We start from the raw sequence: 18,770 nt of genomic DNA on the forward strand, positions 1-18,770 counted from the left end.
AAATAGGAAAGAGAATAGCAAATTTCATTTTGTGCCTTTCCTCTGAATCATATAAGGACACACTTGGACGCCATTAGCAACAGTCCAAATGTGCTTAAACATTATTCTAATTATAAAGATTGTATGAATATCAGTCACATTTCTCAGCAGATTTGGGAAAAAATGCATTAAAAGAATCTTGTTTGGCTGGCATCACATGTTGATATTAAAGCATAAGCAGATGGAGGCATCCATCACCTAATTCTTAGTAAAAGAACATAACTTATAAACCAATTAAAGATATAATAATTAGCTCTTCATGCAAAAAGCAATGATGGTACAATTTCTACATCTTTATATTAAAACTTCCCATACCATCAGAAGTTTCCAAAGTGCATTCCTGTGTTTTTAATGGTTGCCATCAAATTGCTACTGATCTTTCACTATGTCCCTATAATAAGTCTTTGGAAGTAATTTCACCTAACACTCCAAACAAACCCATTACATTAATGGATTACAGGCACTTTTTGAAGTAGTTTGGTTTACTAAATGTAGCCAGATGGTGTAGGTTTTTAAGTTAAAATGGCCATAAAGCATTAAACTGATGATTTAATACCTTATAAAGTGGCCAGCAGATACACACGAGGGATGAGTATTAGGCAAAGGATACACCAGGTCTAATAGGCTCCTGTTCAATTCTTAGTGGTGTTTGCTTGAGATAGTAGCATGTCTTGTGATTGGGGAGAACACGGTAATGAGATATACACAGATTGTTTGCACAAAGAAAACTATTTGCCTATGGCTAAAACAAAATCCAATGAGTAAAGAGGGGGTAGAATCTATTTAACAAAAGATATAGGTACAAACTCAGCTTAAAAATGGTTATTTCGAGCCTCCCCTGGTGGCGCAGGCAGTTGAGCGCAGCACTGTGAAGCTGTCCGCAGTCTTTACAGCGCTGGTTCAGTCCCGGCCAGCCGGTGGGGGTCCCACATGGCGTGGCAGACCTCTCCTGACTCGCCCGCTGCTCCCCTCAGCAGTGTGTTTTGGTCAGTCTGCCTGTTCTATTCCCCACTCTGTCTCTGGTGAATCCTCTCACCCTCCCACGAATCTGGCCTGTATCCCAGTTCTTGTGTAAATAAATAAAAATCTTAAAAAAAAAAAAGTTATTTCTAAGATATAAATAGGCATTCTTTTGTTTTAAAGGGCAATTTAAGTTCCAAGTTTGGGAAATGAATTTTAAAAAAAGATATCACTGGCAAAGATTAAGTAAAGTAGGACAGTGCAGTTCTGGGGGAGGGCATAAGTAATGTTTTTCCTAGGATAGTTGGTGCATGTACTAAAAGCCTTAAAAATGTTCTTAATTTTTTTAATGTAACCACCCCATATCTGGTATTTTTTTTTCCTAGAATGCCCAAAAGATCAATTATAGTATTGTAGTTTATAATAGAAAAAAATTTTTTTCAAACTGCCTAAATGTTCCATAAAGGGGTTAAAACTGTTATAAAGAATATATAACACTATAAAAAATTATGTTGTAAAAGAGCACTTAGAAAAACACATTCCGAGAATAAAACAAGAAAAAATGTTACAAATCCTTTTGATCACAGCTTTAGAGGGAAATATGCACACCGAGGAAAAAATTGGAAGACTATATGCCAAAATACAATAGCACATTAGTAGTTTCCCCTGAATTGTGGGGTTCTGGGAATTTTTATAATGTTTCCTCCTAAATTTCCAATAACCAGGAAAAAAAAGCCGAAAAAAACCCCAAGATATATATTAGATGAGATTCATGCATCGTTGTACTACTTTTATCTTTTTAAATAAGCTTTTAACATATATGAGAGAACCTTATATTTTTCTGATAGCAATTTCCCTAAATATTAATGCCTATGTAGTGTCCTAGATTGTCACATCAAGCATTTAGTAAACAACACCCTCCAAATAAAAGGATTAAGTCAGTATGTGTGTGTATGTATTTAAGTGTAATTATGTATATATTTTAAGTGGCCATATACTTATTTAAATGTGGAGACACACACACACACATACACACACACAGAGTTTACAATAGCTAGTTGGTAACTGAGCACAGTTAGATTGTAAAGCCAGGGATTTACATATTTAATGTCATAAAAAGGCTGCTGAATTACTCTTCTTTCAAAATACTTAATTAAACATGCTTCTTATTCATTCCTATAACCTAGTCTGTTGCTAAATGTCCACAGAAAACCAAATCTAAGTAGGTAAGTTAACATACCTTGAAACTAAGATATGTTGTAAATTACACACATTAAATTAGGTAACACCTCAGAAAAGATTTTACTTGGATTTATGTGTAGGTAAAAAATAGGGTGAATAGGAGGGCATGAAATAGGGAGAAGACAGGAAAAAGGATCTCCTTTAATAACTCAAGTTAGACTTTTTTGTATTTATACCCTAAAAAGGTGTGATTAAAGGACCCAGTTTTGAAAAAAATCAAGTCAATCAGAATAAGGACTTATAAAAGACATGTCTAGCTGAGAGCCGGTACCATTACCATTGTCAGATAGCTTCCAGGCAAATTAATGCCTTACAAACACCCACAGACATACCTGGCAGAGCAGTTATGAAATCCCTCTGCAACATAGGCTTAAGATAGGAGTTTATGTGTCCATGTTGGTAATGACACATTTGGGATATAAGGTGTTCCACAAATTCCACTTGATCAGACTCTGACCACTGCTCAAAATATTTGACACACAGTTCTTTTTCCTTTTCATAGCTTGCTGAGAGTTTCCGTTGCTTGGGCACAATCATACTGGAAGTGCCATTGGCAAGTTTTGTCTGTAGAAGGAATAGATTAAAAGAAATATATAACAGTAAGTACTGAAAATGAAGGAAATATAATTTTCTGGTGTGGCATTTTTTTATGTCTATATGATAGAGCTCACTCTGTTATTCTATTAGTAACTGTGAATAACAATTACTGAAAAGTCACAATAAATAAATAAATAACACAGTAAGCTGGTAAATCAGGAATATTTAAGGACAACTAAGCATTCATTTCCCAAGGTTCACAGGAGGACATTATCTGGAAATACACAGGTGAAAACCAAAAGCTGAAAGCAGGTAAATTATTAATCAAGAAAATTAATTTGTTTTTTCTTGAATTCACCAGTTACTGGACATTTATATAATTACTCACAATTTATTTTTAATAGTCAAGTAAGAAATCTTCCAAGCAAAGAAAGGTCAATGAATAATTTGTGATTCTGCTACCTTTGGAGATAAACTTTACATCATTATTTATATACTCAATCTACCTTTACCTTCTTAAAAAAACTCATCCCTATTATCAAATTTACAAGCATTAGAGTTCTTTTTATTAATTGTTAATTCAATAAATGTTAATTATGCCAAACACTGTCCTAGGTGCTAGGGATACAACCTTAAACAACACAATCTCTATTTAATCAGGAACTCATATTTTAATATGTGCAAGTTAAAAAATTAACCAAGTACGTAGCAAATAAAATGTAGATGATGTTACAAAGAAATATAAAGCAGGATAAGGGAAGAGGGGAAAAGTATGTTTCTGTAGTAGGCAAAATCCTAGATGGTCCCCCAGGTTTCTTGACAACTGTACACACACATCTTTGTTGTTCAAACAAACACTGGAGTAGTGCTGCTGTGATTTAAGGCTGAGATAAGGTTCTCAAATCAACTGATGTTAAGATAGGGAGATTACTCTAGTGGGCCTGAAGTAGTCAACTGAGTCCTTTGAAAAGCAGGGAGTTTTCTCTAACTGGTTGCAGAAGAGGAAGGGGGCCATGTATTAAGAAACATGGACTGCCTGCCTCTAGAAGCAGAGACCTCAGCCTCACAATGCAAGGAACTAAATTCTCCCAAAACTAACAATGAACTGAGAAGAGAGTTTTCCCCCAGAGCCTACATGCAAATTGAAAACTCAGCCCAGGGAACACCCTGATTTTAGCAGTGTGATACTGTGAGCACAGGTCCTAGCCAAGCTGTGCCGGACTTCCAATCTACAGAACTGTGAGCTAATGAACAGGTGTAATTTTAACCTGCAAAATATGGGATAGTTTATTATTCAGGGAAAAAAATCCCACAGACATAGCATCCTTGAACAGCCACATTTGAACTGAGACATTAAGGAAATGAGGGAATTAGACATTTTGTTACATGGCAGAAGAATGATCTAGGCAACGGAAATTTTGAGAGCAAAGGTTCTGGGTGGAAGCCTGTCTGGCACACTCAAGGAACAACAAGAGGGGCCAGTGTGGCTGGAACCAAATGAGCAAGGGAAGATAAAGTTAGACTAGTAGTCCAAGCCAGGCCATCCAGGTCATTTAGGGGGTGGCAGCTCATCTCCAAAAATGGCCCTAAACAATCCCATCTCTAACTGAATGCAAATGCTGTTCCTCCCATCAAGAGGTAGAATTTATATTCTAGCCTTTCAGTCTGGGCTTTGATTAATAGCATGTGGAAAAAGTAACAATCTGGGACTTTTGAGCTCAGGCAGCTTACGCTTACTACTTCTTAGAGCGGTGAGCTACCATGAAAGAAATTCAGGTAACCTTAGTGAAGAGGGAAATCCAGAGAATGCGAGGCTATGCAGAGAGAGACAGTTCACATGGGGAAGCGCCTAGAAGCATGAGAGTGATATGATCTGGACACACTACTGTGTGGAGAATAGACTGCAGGGGACATGGATGGAAGTAAGAAGACTAAGAATCTATTTCATAGTATCCATGGAAGAGACAACCACCTTTCACACTAGAGTGATACTGGAGAGGTGGTGAAAATAATTAGGATTCAATGCAATAACCGAGATTTTAATCTTATAAAATTTGAGGGAGGAGTCAACAAAATTTGCTTTAACAATAGATACAACAGCATACCCAAATCTGAAGCTAGGAAATACAAGAAGATTCAGAAATTAGGTGAAATTCTTGGGCCTCCCCGGTGGCGCAGCGGTTGAGCGCTGGGTTGCGAAGCTGCCCGTGGCCTCTGCGACGCCGGTTTGATCCCCGGCTGCTCCCCGGCCACCGGAGGAGGGTCCCACATGGCGCGCAGACCTCTCCTGCCGCCCGCTGCTCCCCTCAGCAGTGTACTTCGGTCCTTCTGCCTGCTCTGCTCCCTGCTCTGGCTCTGGTGAATTCTCTCACCCTCCCGCGCTTCTGACTGTACCCAGTGCATGTATAAACAAACAAACAAACAAACAAAAAAAAAAAACAAACAAATAAATAAAAAAAAAAAGAAATTCTGAAGAAAGTTGATTTTCTTTGAGGCTAACCAGAGTCATACAGCAGGATACTTTTTTTTTAAGGATTTATTTATTTATTTATTTATACAAGAATCGGGGTACAGGCCAGATGCGCGGGAGGGTGAGAGGATTTACCAGAGACAAAGCAGGGAGCAGAACAGGCAGACTGATGCTCCACTGCTGAGGGGAGCAGCGGGCACAACAGGAGAGGTCTGCTGCGCCATGTGGGACCCTCGCCAGTAGGCCAGGATTGAACCTGCGCTGTAGAGGCTTTGGACAGCTTCACAGCGTGGCGCTCAACTGCCTGTGCCACCAGGGGAGGCCCCAGCGGGATACTTTTTTTTTAAAAATAAATTTTATTTTTATATTCCCCATACAATTGCATCCCCCTTATTTTGACCCCAATCCCTCCCCTCCCCGCCCCGACCCCCCATAGAGTGTCTCTGGTTCATATTTTTTTGTTGATTTTGATTTTCACTTCCTTATAGTTATTCATTTTCCTGGTCCCTTATTTAAGTTTTCTAGATTCCTGCTATGAGTGAGACCATCCGGTATTTTTCTTTTTCTTTCTGGCTTATTTCGCTGAGCATCGTCCCTTCCAGCGCCATCCATGTTGCTGCAAATTGCATGAGTTTATCTTTTTTGATTGCTGAGTAATATTCCATGGTGTATATGTACCACATCTTCTTGATCCAGTCATCTATTTTTGGGCATTTGGGTTGTTTCCAAAGCTTAGCTATTGTAAACAGTGCTCACAGCAGGATACTTTTTAAAGTTATGTGATGCATCGTCCACATATTTGCTTGAGGCCATTCCAATTTGGTGGGGTGACCCAAGTTATCATAGTGTTCATACCTGCTTAGACATATTGAATGTGCCATAAAATTCTCAACTTTGGATAATCATATCTTGCTATTTAAGGTACAGGCTTGTATTAGTTTCTAAGAGTTAAATCCTACATGCAGGCCTCTTTACAAATGATTCTGATTCACAACTGTAAATTTTCATAAATGGCATTAACCATTCAAATTATGTTGAAAAAGCTGACACCCTTGTCAACTGCAAGCCCTAGTGTACAGAGTTGGATGTTTTCTAGCATAAATGCCCTTGTTGTCTATGTACAGACCAAAAATGATTAATAAGAACCTTGTTGGACACAGGCCTTGGGGAACTTCAGTGTTGCTGTTTGTCTAGGTTGTTTCTAGCTCAGAAAAGGAAAACTTGCAAAACATAGAGTAAGATTTAATGAGCTAACAAATAGGTGGATTTACAAGCTTGACCAAAATGCTACTACCCATCCCCACAACCAAGACCTCTCATTTCATCATCTTTTAGATATTTGTTTTTTTTTAAATGGACCTTTTTTTTTTTTTTTAAAGATTTGTTTTTATTTATTAATACAAGCACTGGGTAACAGTCAGAAGCGCGGGAGGGTGAGAGAATCCACCAGAGCCAGAGGGGGGAGCAGAGCAAGCAGAAGGACCAAAGTACACTGCTGAGGGGAGCAGCGGGCGGCAGGAGAGGTCTGCGCGCCATGTGGGACCCTCCTCTGGTGGCCGGGGAGCAGCCGGGGATCGAACTGGCGCTGAAGAGGCTACTGGCAGCTTTACAACCCAGTGTTCAACCGCTGCGCCACTGGGGAGGCCCTTTTTTTTTTTTTAAGCTTTATTTTATTTATACAAGAACCAGGGTACAGGCAGATGCGTGGGAGGGTGAGCGGATTCACCATCAAGAGAGCAGGGAACAAAACAGGCAGACCGACTGAAATACACTGCTGTGGGGAGCAGTGAGCAAGACAGGAGAGGTCTGCTTGGCCATATGGGTTGCTCCGAGGCTGGCGGGGATTGAACCGGCACTGCAGAGGCTGCGGACAGCTTCACAGCATTGCGCTCAACAACCTGTACCACCAGGGAGGCCCATATATTTGTCTTTCAAAAGGTAGAAATGGACCAAAGATGGGTGCTACACAGAATATTGTTTTCTGACTAAAGACCAGAAATTGCAGTAACAGGACAATAATTGGCCATCTGATGCAATCACTCTATTTATAATTTAAACAAACCAGGTGTATCTATAATCATGGGGGGTCATGCTTTGATCAGTGGCTATTAATAGAAAAAAATAACAAAGGATTTTACAAGTTTGGTTATTTTACTGCAGGAGCTAACAATGAGTCAAGACTTTCTTATACTTTCAATGGACAAATCATAAATGGTACCTAAAACACTATTAGAAGAGAAGTATATAGCACTGTGCCTGGCAGCCACCCATCTAAAATTTTGCCTCCACCACGGCCTCCACTTCAGAGCCTGCCTGTATCTACACAGCCCTCACCTTGCAGAATGATGAGGTGCCAATCACGGAGGATAAGATCAATGCCCTGGGCCTCCCTGGTGGCACAAGGGGTTAAGCACAGCACTGTGAAGCTATCCACAGCCTCTGAGGCACAAGTTCAATCCCTGGAGGGCCAGAGAGCTACCCACATGGCACAGCAGACCTCTCCTGTCTCACCCACTGCTCCCTTCAGCAGTGTATTTCAGTCAGTCTGCCTGTTCTGCTCCCCATTCTGTCTCTGGTGAGTCCTCTCGCCCCCTAAACCTCTGCCCTGTATCCCAGCTCTTGTATACATAAATAAAATCTTAAGGGAGTGATGTAAACATTGAACCTTTCTAGTCTGGCTTGTTTTCAAAGGTCCTGGCCAATGTCAACATCAGAGGTCTCATCTGTAACACAGGGCTGGTAGACCTGTCCTAGCAGATGGTCCCGTGGCAGCAGGAGATCCTATCCCCTCTACCATGGCTGCTCTAGCTGAGAAGAAAATGGAGGCAAAGAAAGACATTCGAGGAATATGATGATGATGTGGGCTTTGGTCTTTTTAACCAAACCTCTCTGGTAACCTGTTCAATAAAAAGCTGAACTGTTTAAATAAAGAAAAGGAAAGAAAAATAAAGTATAAATTGAGAGTTTATGCATTTATGAACTGCACAGGGTAAATCCAGCTGATACTATATTTTAGTCACCACCCCTCAAAAACAAGAGTATTATTTCCTTATGAGGTGGAAAGACACATACCTCAGATCCATCATCACTTCAAATAAGTTATTCATAACAACCACACCATATTGTATTGTTTTAAGAGCCTGAACCAGACAGAAAGAACTGGTTTTAAATTCTAGTACCCCTTTTGCCAGCTGTGTGACTTGGAATAAACACCTTAATTTTTCCCTCTGAGCCTCAATTTTCCTCACCTGTAAAATGGAGACAATTACAATCTATTTCATTGGACTTTCGTGAGGATCAAATAAAATAATCTAAGAAATGCATGCTTAGCTTACCATGTGGCACACAGTAAAGAACGCAATACTCTTAGAGATGATTGCATGACACTGATTAATATGCCCTTTCACATTATTTAACACAAATATTTTTAATTTTCGAAGTATAATATACATAAGAGCTCAATCTAAAGGTTACAGTTTGCTGAATTTTCGTAAGGTGAATGTACTTATGTAACCAGCTCCCAGATCAAGAAAACAGATTATCACAAGCTTCATTGAATGACTGAGAAAGAAGAGATGTGGAAGAATTTCAACTCAAGAAATAATGGTCGAGTGGAGGGAATGGTGGCTGCCAAGATAGAAAACCACGGTTAATACCAGAACCCCAATGCTTTCAGGGTCACCACCTCCCCTTAAGAGTAACCACTATACTCATTTCATTTTTAAAAAAACATATTTTAAAAATATTATATAATTTGTGCAGCATTAAAATACATATAATACTTAGGAATACACTTGACATAGGTTATAATATCTATAAACTAAAAACCATGAAACATGGGTGAGGAAAAGCTAAAAAGACTTAAATAAATGGAGATACCTATTATGTTCACAAATTGAACTCAATATTGTTAGGGACCTCCCTGGTGGCACAGGGAGGATTAGGCTCAGCGCTATCACCACTATGGCCTGAGTTCGATCCCCAGCCAGGAGCTAACCCACATGGTATAGCAGACCTCTCTTGTCTCGCCTGCTGCTCCCCTCAGCAGTGTATTTCAGTAGATCTGCCTGTTCTGCTCCCCACTCTGTCTCTGGTGAATCCTCTCATCCCCTGAAACTCTGGCCTATATCCTAGTTCTTATGTGCATAAATAAATAAATCTTTAAAAATATATATTGTTAAGATGATAATTATTTCCAATTGATCTACAGAGTCAATGTAATATCAATAAAAATCCCAGCAGCTAAATTGACCTGGTAGCGCTAAAATCTGTACATAAATGCAAAGGACCTTAACTTTAGCCAAGGCAATCTTGAAAAATAAAAACAAAGATGGATTCACACTACTGAATTCCAAGACTTGCAACAGTGATCAAGATAGTGTGGCTTTGGTGTAAGGATACACATACAGCTCAATGGAACAGAACAGAGTCCACAAGTAGACTTATATATGATCACTTGATTTCTGAGAAAGGTTACAAGATAATTCAATAAAGGGACAGTCTTTTAAAAAATGATGCTGGAACAACTGGATATCTATATTGAAAACAAAGCAAAACATTATTCTTTACTTAGGCCAGATACAAAAATTAATTTAAACCTCTGCATAACACACTACAAGACCACAGCAGATGAGTCAAAGAATCTAAAAAAAAGAAAGGGAAATATATTCTTCTCCTATAGTTTTGGCACCCACTGTGGAGTGCTCCATTGGCTGAATGTTACTTGTTCTGGGATTGCTGCAGCTGAGAGATTCTAGGACCTCTGATAGGAGCCAGGAGAAGATTGGTGGCCAGGAAGATGGCATCAAAGGAAAGTCCCTGCTTTGCTCCAGGAAGGATAAACTGAGCAGTCCAGGCAGGTTATGAAATTGGAGAATCCCAAGACATGGGATAATTCTAGAGTACCTCATGATCTCCAGGGACCAACACTGACAGAGTAAGACAGAAGAGATGTGGAAGAATTTCAACTCAAGGAACAAAGGGTGAGTGGAGGGAGTGGTGGCTGCCATGGTGGCAGAAACTGGGTTTTGTGGATATGGCTGAAAAGGGATAAAGTGCTGTGGGGAGCCACCAGTTGGGAAAACAAAGCTCAGAAAGGTGTGGCTCACCTCACCCAGTTCCCCCAGAGAATAGGTGGATACAGGGCTGAACACATATAGTGAGGCTGCTTTGCAATGCACTGGGGTTGCACAAAGGGTCTAGCCCACAAACTGTAGAGATGTTGGTCTGAGGCCTAGAGAAAAGGGCTTGTAGCCCCACTGACTAAGGCACAAGCCTGGGGCACAGCTCTCCAGGATTACTTCCAGTACCCCCCTACCCCCCACTAGCTGAAGACCCAGCTACAAATCAGTTCTCCCTGCCATACAGCAGAATCAACTGGAAAAGGGGAAGCACTGTACCACTGAGAAAGAGGGAATACTCCCGAACACATATTATGAGGCCAACATTACCCTAACACCAACACCAGACAAAGAAAACTACAGACCAACTTCCTTAGTAAACAGAGATTTAAAAATCTCAATGAACTGAATTTACAATGCATTAAAAAGATTCCATATCATAACCAAGTGAGATGTATACCTGGGATAAAGATGGTTCAACATCTGAAAATCAACCAACACAACTCACCACATCAATGAAAGTATAGTTAAAAAAAAAAAGATCATTTCAACAAATGACAAGAAAGTATTTGATGAGATTCAACATCCATTTATGATGAAAACCCTTAAAAAACTGGGGATAAATGGAACACACTTCAACATAATAATGGCCATATATAACAAATTCACAGCTAACACCATTTTTTTTTTTTTTTTTGCTAACACCATTCTTAATGGTCGAAAAACTGAAATCTTTTGCACTAAGATTTGGTACAGGACAAGGATGTCCACTTTCAGGACTCCCTGGTAGCCTAGGGGTTAAGTCTCAGTGCTATCACACGATAGCCCACCACGACGGCCTGAGTTCGATCCCTGCTCAGGGAGCTGACCCACATATGGCATAGCAGACCTCTCCTGTCTCACCTGCTGTTCCCCTTAGCAGTGTACTTCAGTAAAAAATCTGCCTGCTTTGCTCCCCACTCTCTCTGGTGAATCATTTCACACACATACCCTACCTCTGGTCTACACCCCAGTTCTTCTATGCAAAAAATAAATAAAATCTTAAAAAAAAAGGATGCCCACTTTTTTAAAAAAAATTATTTATTTAATTAATTTAATTATTTGTTTAATTATTTATTTAATTAATCTCTGGTGAGAGGATTCACCAGAGACAGAGCAGGGAACAGAACAGGCAGACTGATGAAATACACTGCTGAGGGGAGCAGCGGTGCTGCGACAGGAGAGGTCTGCTGTGCCATGTGGGCCCCTCGCCAGCTGGCCAGAATCAAACCGGCACTGCAGAGGCTGTGAACAGCTTCACAGCGCAGCGCTCAACCGCCTGCGCCACCAGGGGAGGCCCAGGATGTCCACTTTCATCACTACTATTCAACATGGTACTGGAAGCCCTAGATAAACAGTTAGACAAGAGAAGTATATAAAAGAAATCCAAACTGGAAAGAAGTAAAGCTATCATTACTTGCAGATGACATGATAATGTACACAGAGAATCCTAAAGACTCCACTAAAAAACTAATTGAAACAATAAATCAGCTCAGCAAAGTGGCAGGTTACAAAACCAGTCCACAAAAGTCAGCTTCCTCTCTATATGTAAGCCATGAGCTGGATGAGGAAGAAGCTAACATTATACCAAAAGAATAAACATCCAGGAGTAAACTCCTACAGGTATTGGTGAAGGACCTATACAAAGATAATTTAGGGCCTCCCTGGTGGCGCAGCAGTTGAGCGCTGGGTTGCGAAGCTGCCCGCGGCCTCTGCGGCGCCGGTTCGATCCCCGGCTGCTCCCTGGCCACCGGAGGAGGGTCCCACATGGCGTGCAGACCTCTCCTGCCACCCACTGCTCCCCTCAGCAGTGTACTTCAGTCCTTCTGCCTGCTCTGCTTCCTGCTCTGGCTCTGGTGAATTCTCTCACCCACCTGTGCTTCTGACTGTACCCAGTGCTTGTATAAACAAAACAAACAAACAAACAAAATAAAAAAAAAATGCCTCTCTCTCTATATATATATAAAAAAGATAATTTAAAAACATTGTTAAAAGAAACAGAAGACAGGAAGAAATGGAAAGATAGTCCCTAGAAGAATTGACATTGTTAGAATGGCACCCTATCAGAGCAATTTATAGATTCACTGCAATCCCTATCAAAACTTCAGCGGCGGGCCTCCCTGGAGGCGCAGCGGTTGAGCGCTGGGCTGTGAAGCTGTCCACAGCCTCTGCAGCGCTGGTTCCCACATGGCATGCAGACCTCTCCTGCCACGCCCACTGCTCCCCTCAGCAGTGTACTTCGTCAGTCTGCCTGTTCTGCTCCCTGCTCTGGCTCTGGTGAATTCTCTCACCCTCCCGCGCTTCTGACTGTACCCAGTGCTTGTATAAATAAATAAATAAATCTTTAAAAAAACAAAAACAAAAACAAAAAAACTTCAGTGGCTTCCTTCAAAGAAACAGAACAAACATTACTGACATTCATATACTAATAAGTGATAATAATCAAAACAGTATATTTCTGGAACAAAACAAATGCATAGACCTATGGGATAGAACTGAGAGTCCAGAAATAAACCCACACCTACACGGACAGTTAATTTATAACAAAAGAGCCAAGAATATACACTGTAGCTAGAAAAGTCTTTTCAATAAATGACGGTGGAAAAACTGGACAGCCACACACAAAAGAATGAAACTAGAACACTATCTCACAGCATATACAAAAATCAACTCAAAATGATGAAAGACTTGGATATAAGGCCTGTAACTATAAAATACATTTAAGAAAACAGGCAAAAAACTCTATGACATAGGCTTCAGAGATGGCTTTGTGGATTAGTCTCCAACAGCAAGGAAAAGAGAATATAAGCAATTCAGACTACATTAAACTACTCCCTCACCCTCTCAGGTAACTTAGAGTGTTCCTATTTGGTATGATTTGGTAGGTTATTTTTGGGGTTTGGAAACATGCAAAAATGTTTTCCATATAAATTAATGGCAATATAATTTCCAGACCCCCCAAAAAAATCTACCAAATCATACCAAATAGGAACATTCTACTTTTGGATAGCAAGGGAAATCCATACACAAAATGACAAAGATGAATCTCAAAAAGATCTGAATGAAGGAAGCCAGGCACAAAAGAGTACATATTTTATGATTCCACTTATATGAAACTCTAGGAACAATAAATCTAATTTATAGTGATAAAAACAGATCAGTAGTTGCCTGGGGCTGGATGTGGCATGGGATTGACTAGGTAAGGGCACAAGGGAAGTTTCTGGGGCAAATGGAAATATTCTACAGTTTAACTGTTTCACAGGTATATATATATTTGCCAAAATTCGTGGAACTATATACCTAAAATGGGTATTTTTTGTATGTAAATGATATCTTAATAAAACTGATTTTTAAAACTTCTAAGGATAGTTATCTAAGGATAAATGCCATAGAATATTAATTTCATCCATAACAAAGACATTACCTTTACAGATAATTCTATAGAGAGGAAGATCTTTTTCATCAAGCCTCTCCCTTTATTATTCTCCCATACAGAGTTTTCTACTAATGTCTAAAGTAAATGCAGCAAAATTTCAATTTGAGAACCTTTGAAAATTCACAAGGGTATAGTGAAGAAGTTCAATTATTAAAAAAATCAAAAGGTTGTATATTAAAATGTATGGGAGGAGAGGGTAGTAGTTACTAGTGGCAATAGAGCTGATTTGGTTTTCCCAATACAAGCCTGATGATTCAACCACTACTGCTCAAATGTCCAGGAAAGCTGACAAGCAACTTCAGTTTAATGGCAACACTAACTTTCTTTTTTTTTTAAGACTTATTTATTCATTTTACACAAGAACCGGGGTGCAGGCCAGATGCGTGGGAGGGTGAGAGGATTCACCAGTGACAGAGCAGGGAACAGAACAGGCAGACTGATGAAATACACTGCTGAGGGGAGCAGCGGGTGCGACAGGAGAGGTCTGCCGCGCCATGTGGGACCCTCACTGGCTGGCTGGGATCAAACCAGCGCTGCAGAGGCTGCGGACAGCTTCACAGCGCAGCACTCAACCGTCTGCACCACCAGGGGAGGCCCAGCAACACTAACTTTTTGCCACCCCTGCACATCTCCTCTCTGCTTTTCTGTTTATAATGAACATCTATCCTTAAAAGAAAGAATCTATGAAGTGACAAGCACACAAAATGAAAAAAGTTAAGTATTTATATGACTGTCCAAGCTTAGTCCTCAAAGACTAAGGGCTAATACCCCCCCCCCCAAGAAACATTACCTGTGTCATTTAAAAATTACCATGAATTTCTCTGAAGCTGCCACCTGGGGCAGGAGGGGAAAATAAACACTTTCAGACACGAAGTGGCCTAACTACCCACTGTAGTATTATTATTAAGGGTGTAGACTCAAAAGTGAAATGATACATGTTTCTAGTCTGCAGGCAAACCCTGCTTTCAACACAAGGAAAGGTGTGATAAGTACAAAAAAATGTTCCTCACATAGAAATCATTTTGAATTGAGGGGTGCAAGGATTAGATGAATAGAGTGCTATTTACAAATTGAGAAATGCAAATGATACTTGGTTCTGTTTGGCCTTATAAAGGACTTTGAGGAAAGACTTTGGCATTGAAACTCATAGTAGGGGAAAGGCATTTAATTGTAGAATAAAATGGGCAAAAGCTGTGCTATGGATTACTGTACCCTAGGAGGAATAGGACAAGAGTTTTGATTAAGGCTGGAACCTCAGAGTTACCAATAAGCCAACAACCATTTATTGAGTGACTGCTCTGTTGGGCACCTTTCTAATGCTAGGGAAACTGAACAAGCACAAGAAGGTGAACAAGCACCTTCTTTGGGGAGGAGCACAGGGAAAATATACAACAAATGTTAATTTCAGAAACCAGTAAGTAAAGAAAATAAAGTAACAAAATAGGAGGTGCAAGGCAGACTGCTTTAACTGAAACAGTCACAAAATGATGCTAAAAGGAGTTAAACTGGAGTTGAGATCTGAAGATGAGAGTCTTGTGAAGATTTAATGTTTGGAAAGCCTTTCAGACTGTATTTAATGAAAGACAGAAAGAAGGCTAATGTGCATAAAACAGAGTGAATGAGCGGGTAAATTAATGGGAAATTAGGTTAGTGAGATGGCCTGAGCCAGATTCTATAAGGCTTTCTGGAACACAGTAAAAACTTCATCTTAAGTTTAAAGGAGAGCCTCCCTGGTGGCACAGTGGTTGAGTGCTGGGTTGCAAGGCTGCCCGCAGCCTCTGCAGCACTGGTTCGATCCCCGGCCAAAGGGTGACGGTCCCACATGGCGCGCAGACCTCTCCTGCCACCCGCTGCTCCCCTCAGCAGTGTACTTGTCAGTCTGTCTCTCTGCTCTCCGCTCTGGCTCTGGTGAATTCTCTTATCCTCCCGCGCTTCTGACTGTACCCGTGCTTGTATAAATAAATAAATAAATCTTTAAAAAAAAAAAAAGTTTAAAGAAGAGTTTCTGGAAGTTTGAAGTAGTCAAATGATAAATGTCCATATTAAACCCTCTATTGGCTGTTGCCAGGCTTTAGTTAGATAAGAATCTAAAAACATGATCTTGTTATTTCTCCTGCATTTCTTTATAAAAAAAAAAAAAATCTTTAAAAAAAAGTCAACATCACCTTAGTTGAATTAAGAGGAAATGGTATTGTCTGCACTTTTGCTTAGGGCAAAAAAGATGAGTAAGCACACTTAGGGATAAGGTAAGCTCCAGAACCCCCATCTAGAGAGAGAGTGGGGGCGGGGAGGAGGGAATCCAGAAGGGATAGAGCCCATTGATACTTGGGCATCTTTTAATAAGGGTATTTTAAAAGAAACTGAAAGAACTTGGCCATAAATTGAACATGCAATGTAAAAGCTAATGAACACTCTAAAGAGGGATCATAACTTTTAACATTCTAGTTTTCAGTTCTTAAAAAACAAGCAAAAAAACCCTATAACTTTCAGTGACCAAAAAAAAGTTCATTATCTTTTTGGGGGGTGAAGAGTGCAAATGAAAAGAAAATGGTGGCTGAACATAGAGAATGGAACATACATTTCAACAGACGAAAACATCATTTTCTCAGTGGGATTACTGCATTAATATTTTAACAGCTTCTACTAAATATGATTACATATAAGGTGAACTCATAAATATGTCAGATCTGATTAGTGAATGTGGAAGACAGGAAGGGGCAGATTTGTCAGCAGAAGCAAAGTTCACATTATGAATCTGATTTCTAATAACCAACAAGAAAAAGCATGTAATCAGTTCAATTTGTTTAAATAAAACTCACCAGGAAATGAACTCACAGTATATATGATTATTTAACAACTGGACACTGCCAATCTTTTTCTTTCTTTATATTTACTAATTACAGGAAAAGTAATATAAAAAAATTCATCAAAATAAAAACAATGCCCTTTGGTTATTTCTGGATTTTGAGGTAGTCAAGGGGATAGGATAGTCATTTAACATTTGTAGGTTTCAAAACTGAGGCCGTTATTTCTGTAGTGGGTTTTCTTATACAACTTTATAGCTTCCAGGGTGATAGGTTCTTTTGTTCTAAACCAAGAAACTCACAGCAGTTTTAATTTATTACTGCATTATCATAGCTACTAACTACACACACCTCCAAGGCTGGCAAACCCATTGATGTAGACAGTGCCACCTTAAAAGGGTTTTTGGATGGGTCTTAGTGACGGGGAAAAAAAAGGACATAATGTTTAATTATAAGAAATGATTGAAATAGGCACAGACATACCCCGGGTGCCTCTGCACTGCAGCAAGCTCTAAACTTGTTATCGTTAATGGTTTAAATTTCACTGTGCTAATCATTTCAGGACACAAGCCTTTCTTGATAATCTAATGAATTATTCCAACATCCTTCAGCAAAAAAAAAATCCTCCATGACAGCACTAATTACAAGACGTTTTCCCAGTGCTTATGTAAAATATGACAGAGCAGCAGCTTAGGGAATTGCAGAAAACTGCTTCTAATTTCCACTGAGAAACTGACAAACACCTCTCTTTCATCTCTCCCAGCTCTCAAGTAAGATTTAACTTTCTCATTTAGTTAATTACCGAGTGAGGATCATCATTTCCCCGGATCGGAGCGGCACAGAGCCTTTATCGTGTTAACTTGTGAACTTGATCGATGGCTGCTGCTAAAACTTAATAACTTCACCCCCTGGCAAATTGTAAGATAAATATAATAGGAGAAACTCTGACAGTAAAAACCTGCCAGAAATGAGCGCTGTGTTTATGTTTCTTTGCAGGCAGCAAAAAAACAACCGACAGCTTATTACTGGTTGCGTGTTACTTATATTTAAAAGACTCCAGGCAGTTAACTTTCTACGTACTGTTAAAACTTTACTCACAAGATGGGGAAAAATGGGAAAAAGCACCAGTAAGGCAGACTTTGAGAAGTGAGGGAAGAAGGGAAAAAAGCCAGGGAGGTTAAGGCAATAGAACATATACTGTGTATAAAATATAACATGTCATTTTGATGATACAAATGTCCAACAAGAATAAGCAAGCATAAAATCCTTTTTATTTTTTTATTTTTTTTTTTTAAGATTTTTTTTTTTTTAATAGAGGCATGTTTTACTTATTTATTTGTTTGTTTGTTTGTTTTGTTTATACATGCACTGGGTACAGTCAGAAGTGCGGGAGGGTGAGAGAATTCACCAGAGCCAGAGCGGGGAGCAGAGCAGGCAGAAGAACCGAAGTACACTGCTGAGGGGAGCAGCGGGCGGCAGGAGAGGTCTGCGCACCATGTGGGACCCTCCTCCCGTGGCCCGGGAGCAGCCGGGGATCGAACCGGCGACACAGAGGCTGCGGGCAGCTTCGCAACCCAGCGCTCAACCACTGCACCACCGGGGAGGCCCAAGCATAAAATCCTTTTTAAAAAAAAAAGCACAAAGATTTCTAGGTTTCTAATATCCTGTATGAACTATATCTGAAGAATTCAATTAACTACAGAATTCCTAGATCTCTTTTCAAAAGCCCCTGCAGCTAGAAAACCATTCACTAACTACAACACCATTTAACCCGTTATGAAACAAGTACACTATAATCAGGAAATACATAACTTTGTCAAGAATACTTCATTTAGTCTTATATTCACCTTCCACATTTAAGTTAGCCAACTCAAAGGGAAATAGTCTGAAAGTTTTTCTTTTGATCAAACAAATCTGAACTTGGAGTTTTAACATCTTACACTGTGGGAGTGTTGGTGTCTTTGAGTCCAGTGCACCATGAATTGTATACCTTTTATAACTAATAGTACACCAAGGACAACAGACAAAATATAACAATGAGGTCTAACAACTGAATTGCTACTAACCAATGCCAGTCCCCTCAGTCCTCTAAGACTGAGGAACACAACTATATATAAATTTCC

General features: G+C 39.8%; 1 protein-coding gene across 3 annotated transcripts in view; it reads right to left on the bottom strand.

Annotated features, from left to right (window-relative positions):
• The window catches only part of BTRC (beta-transducin repeat containing E3 ubiquitin protein ligase), a gene marked incomplete at both ends in the record, with an annotated part of 164,247 nt that overhangs the window by 19,140 nt on the left and 126,337 nt on the right, over positions 1-18,770 (bottom strand). For all 3 annotated transcript variants that reach the window (XM_084245064.1, XM_084245063.1, XM_084245062.1), the window contains one exon: positions 2,574-2,805. In XM_084245064.1, the coding sequence (XP_084101190.1) occupies positions 2,574-2,805 (232 nt within the window). The remainder of the gene's footprint in view (positions 1-2,573; positions 2,806-18,770) is intronic.

The sequence above is a fragment of the Talpa europaea genome, assembly GCF_964194135.1.
Source record: "Talpa europaea genome assembly, chromosome: 10".
Lineage (NCBI taxonomy): Eukaryota > Metazoa > Chordata > Mammalia > Eulipotyphla > Talpidae > Talpa > Talpa europaea.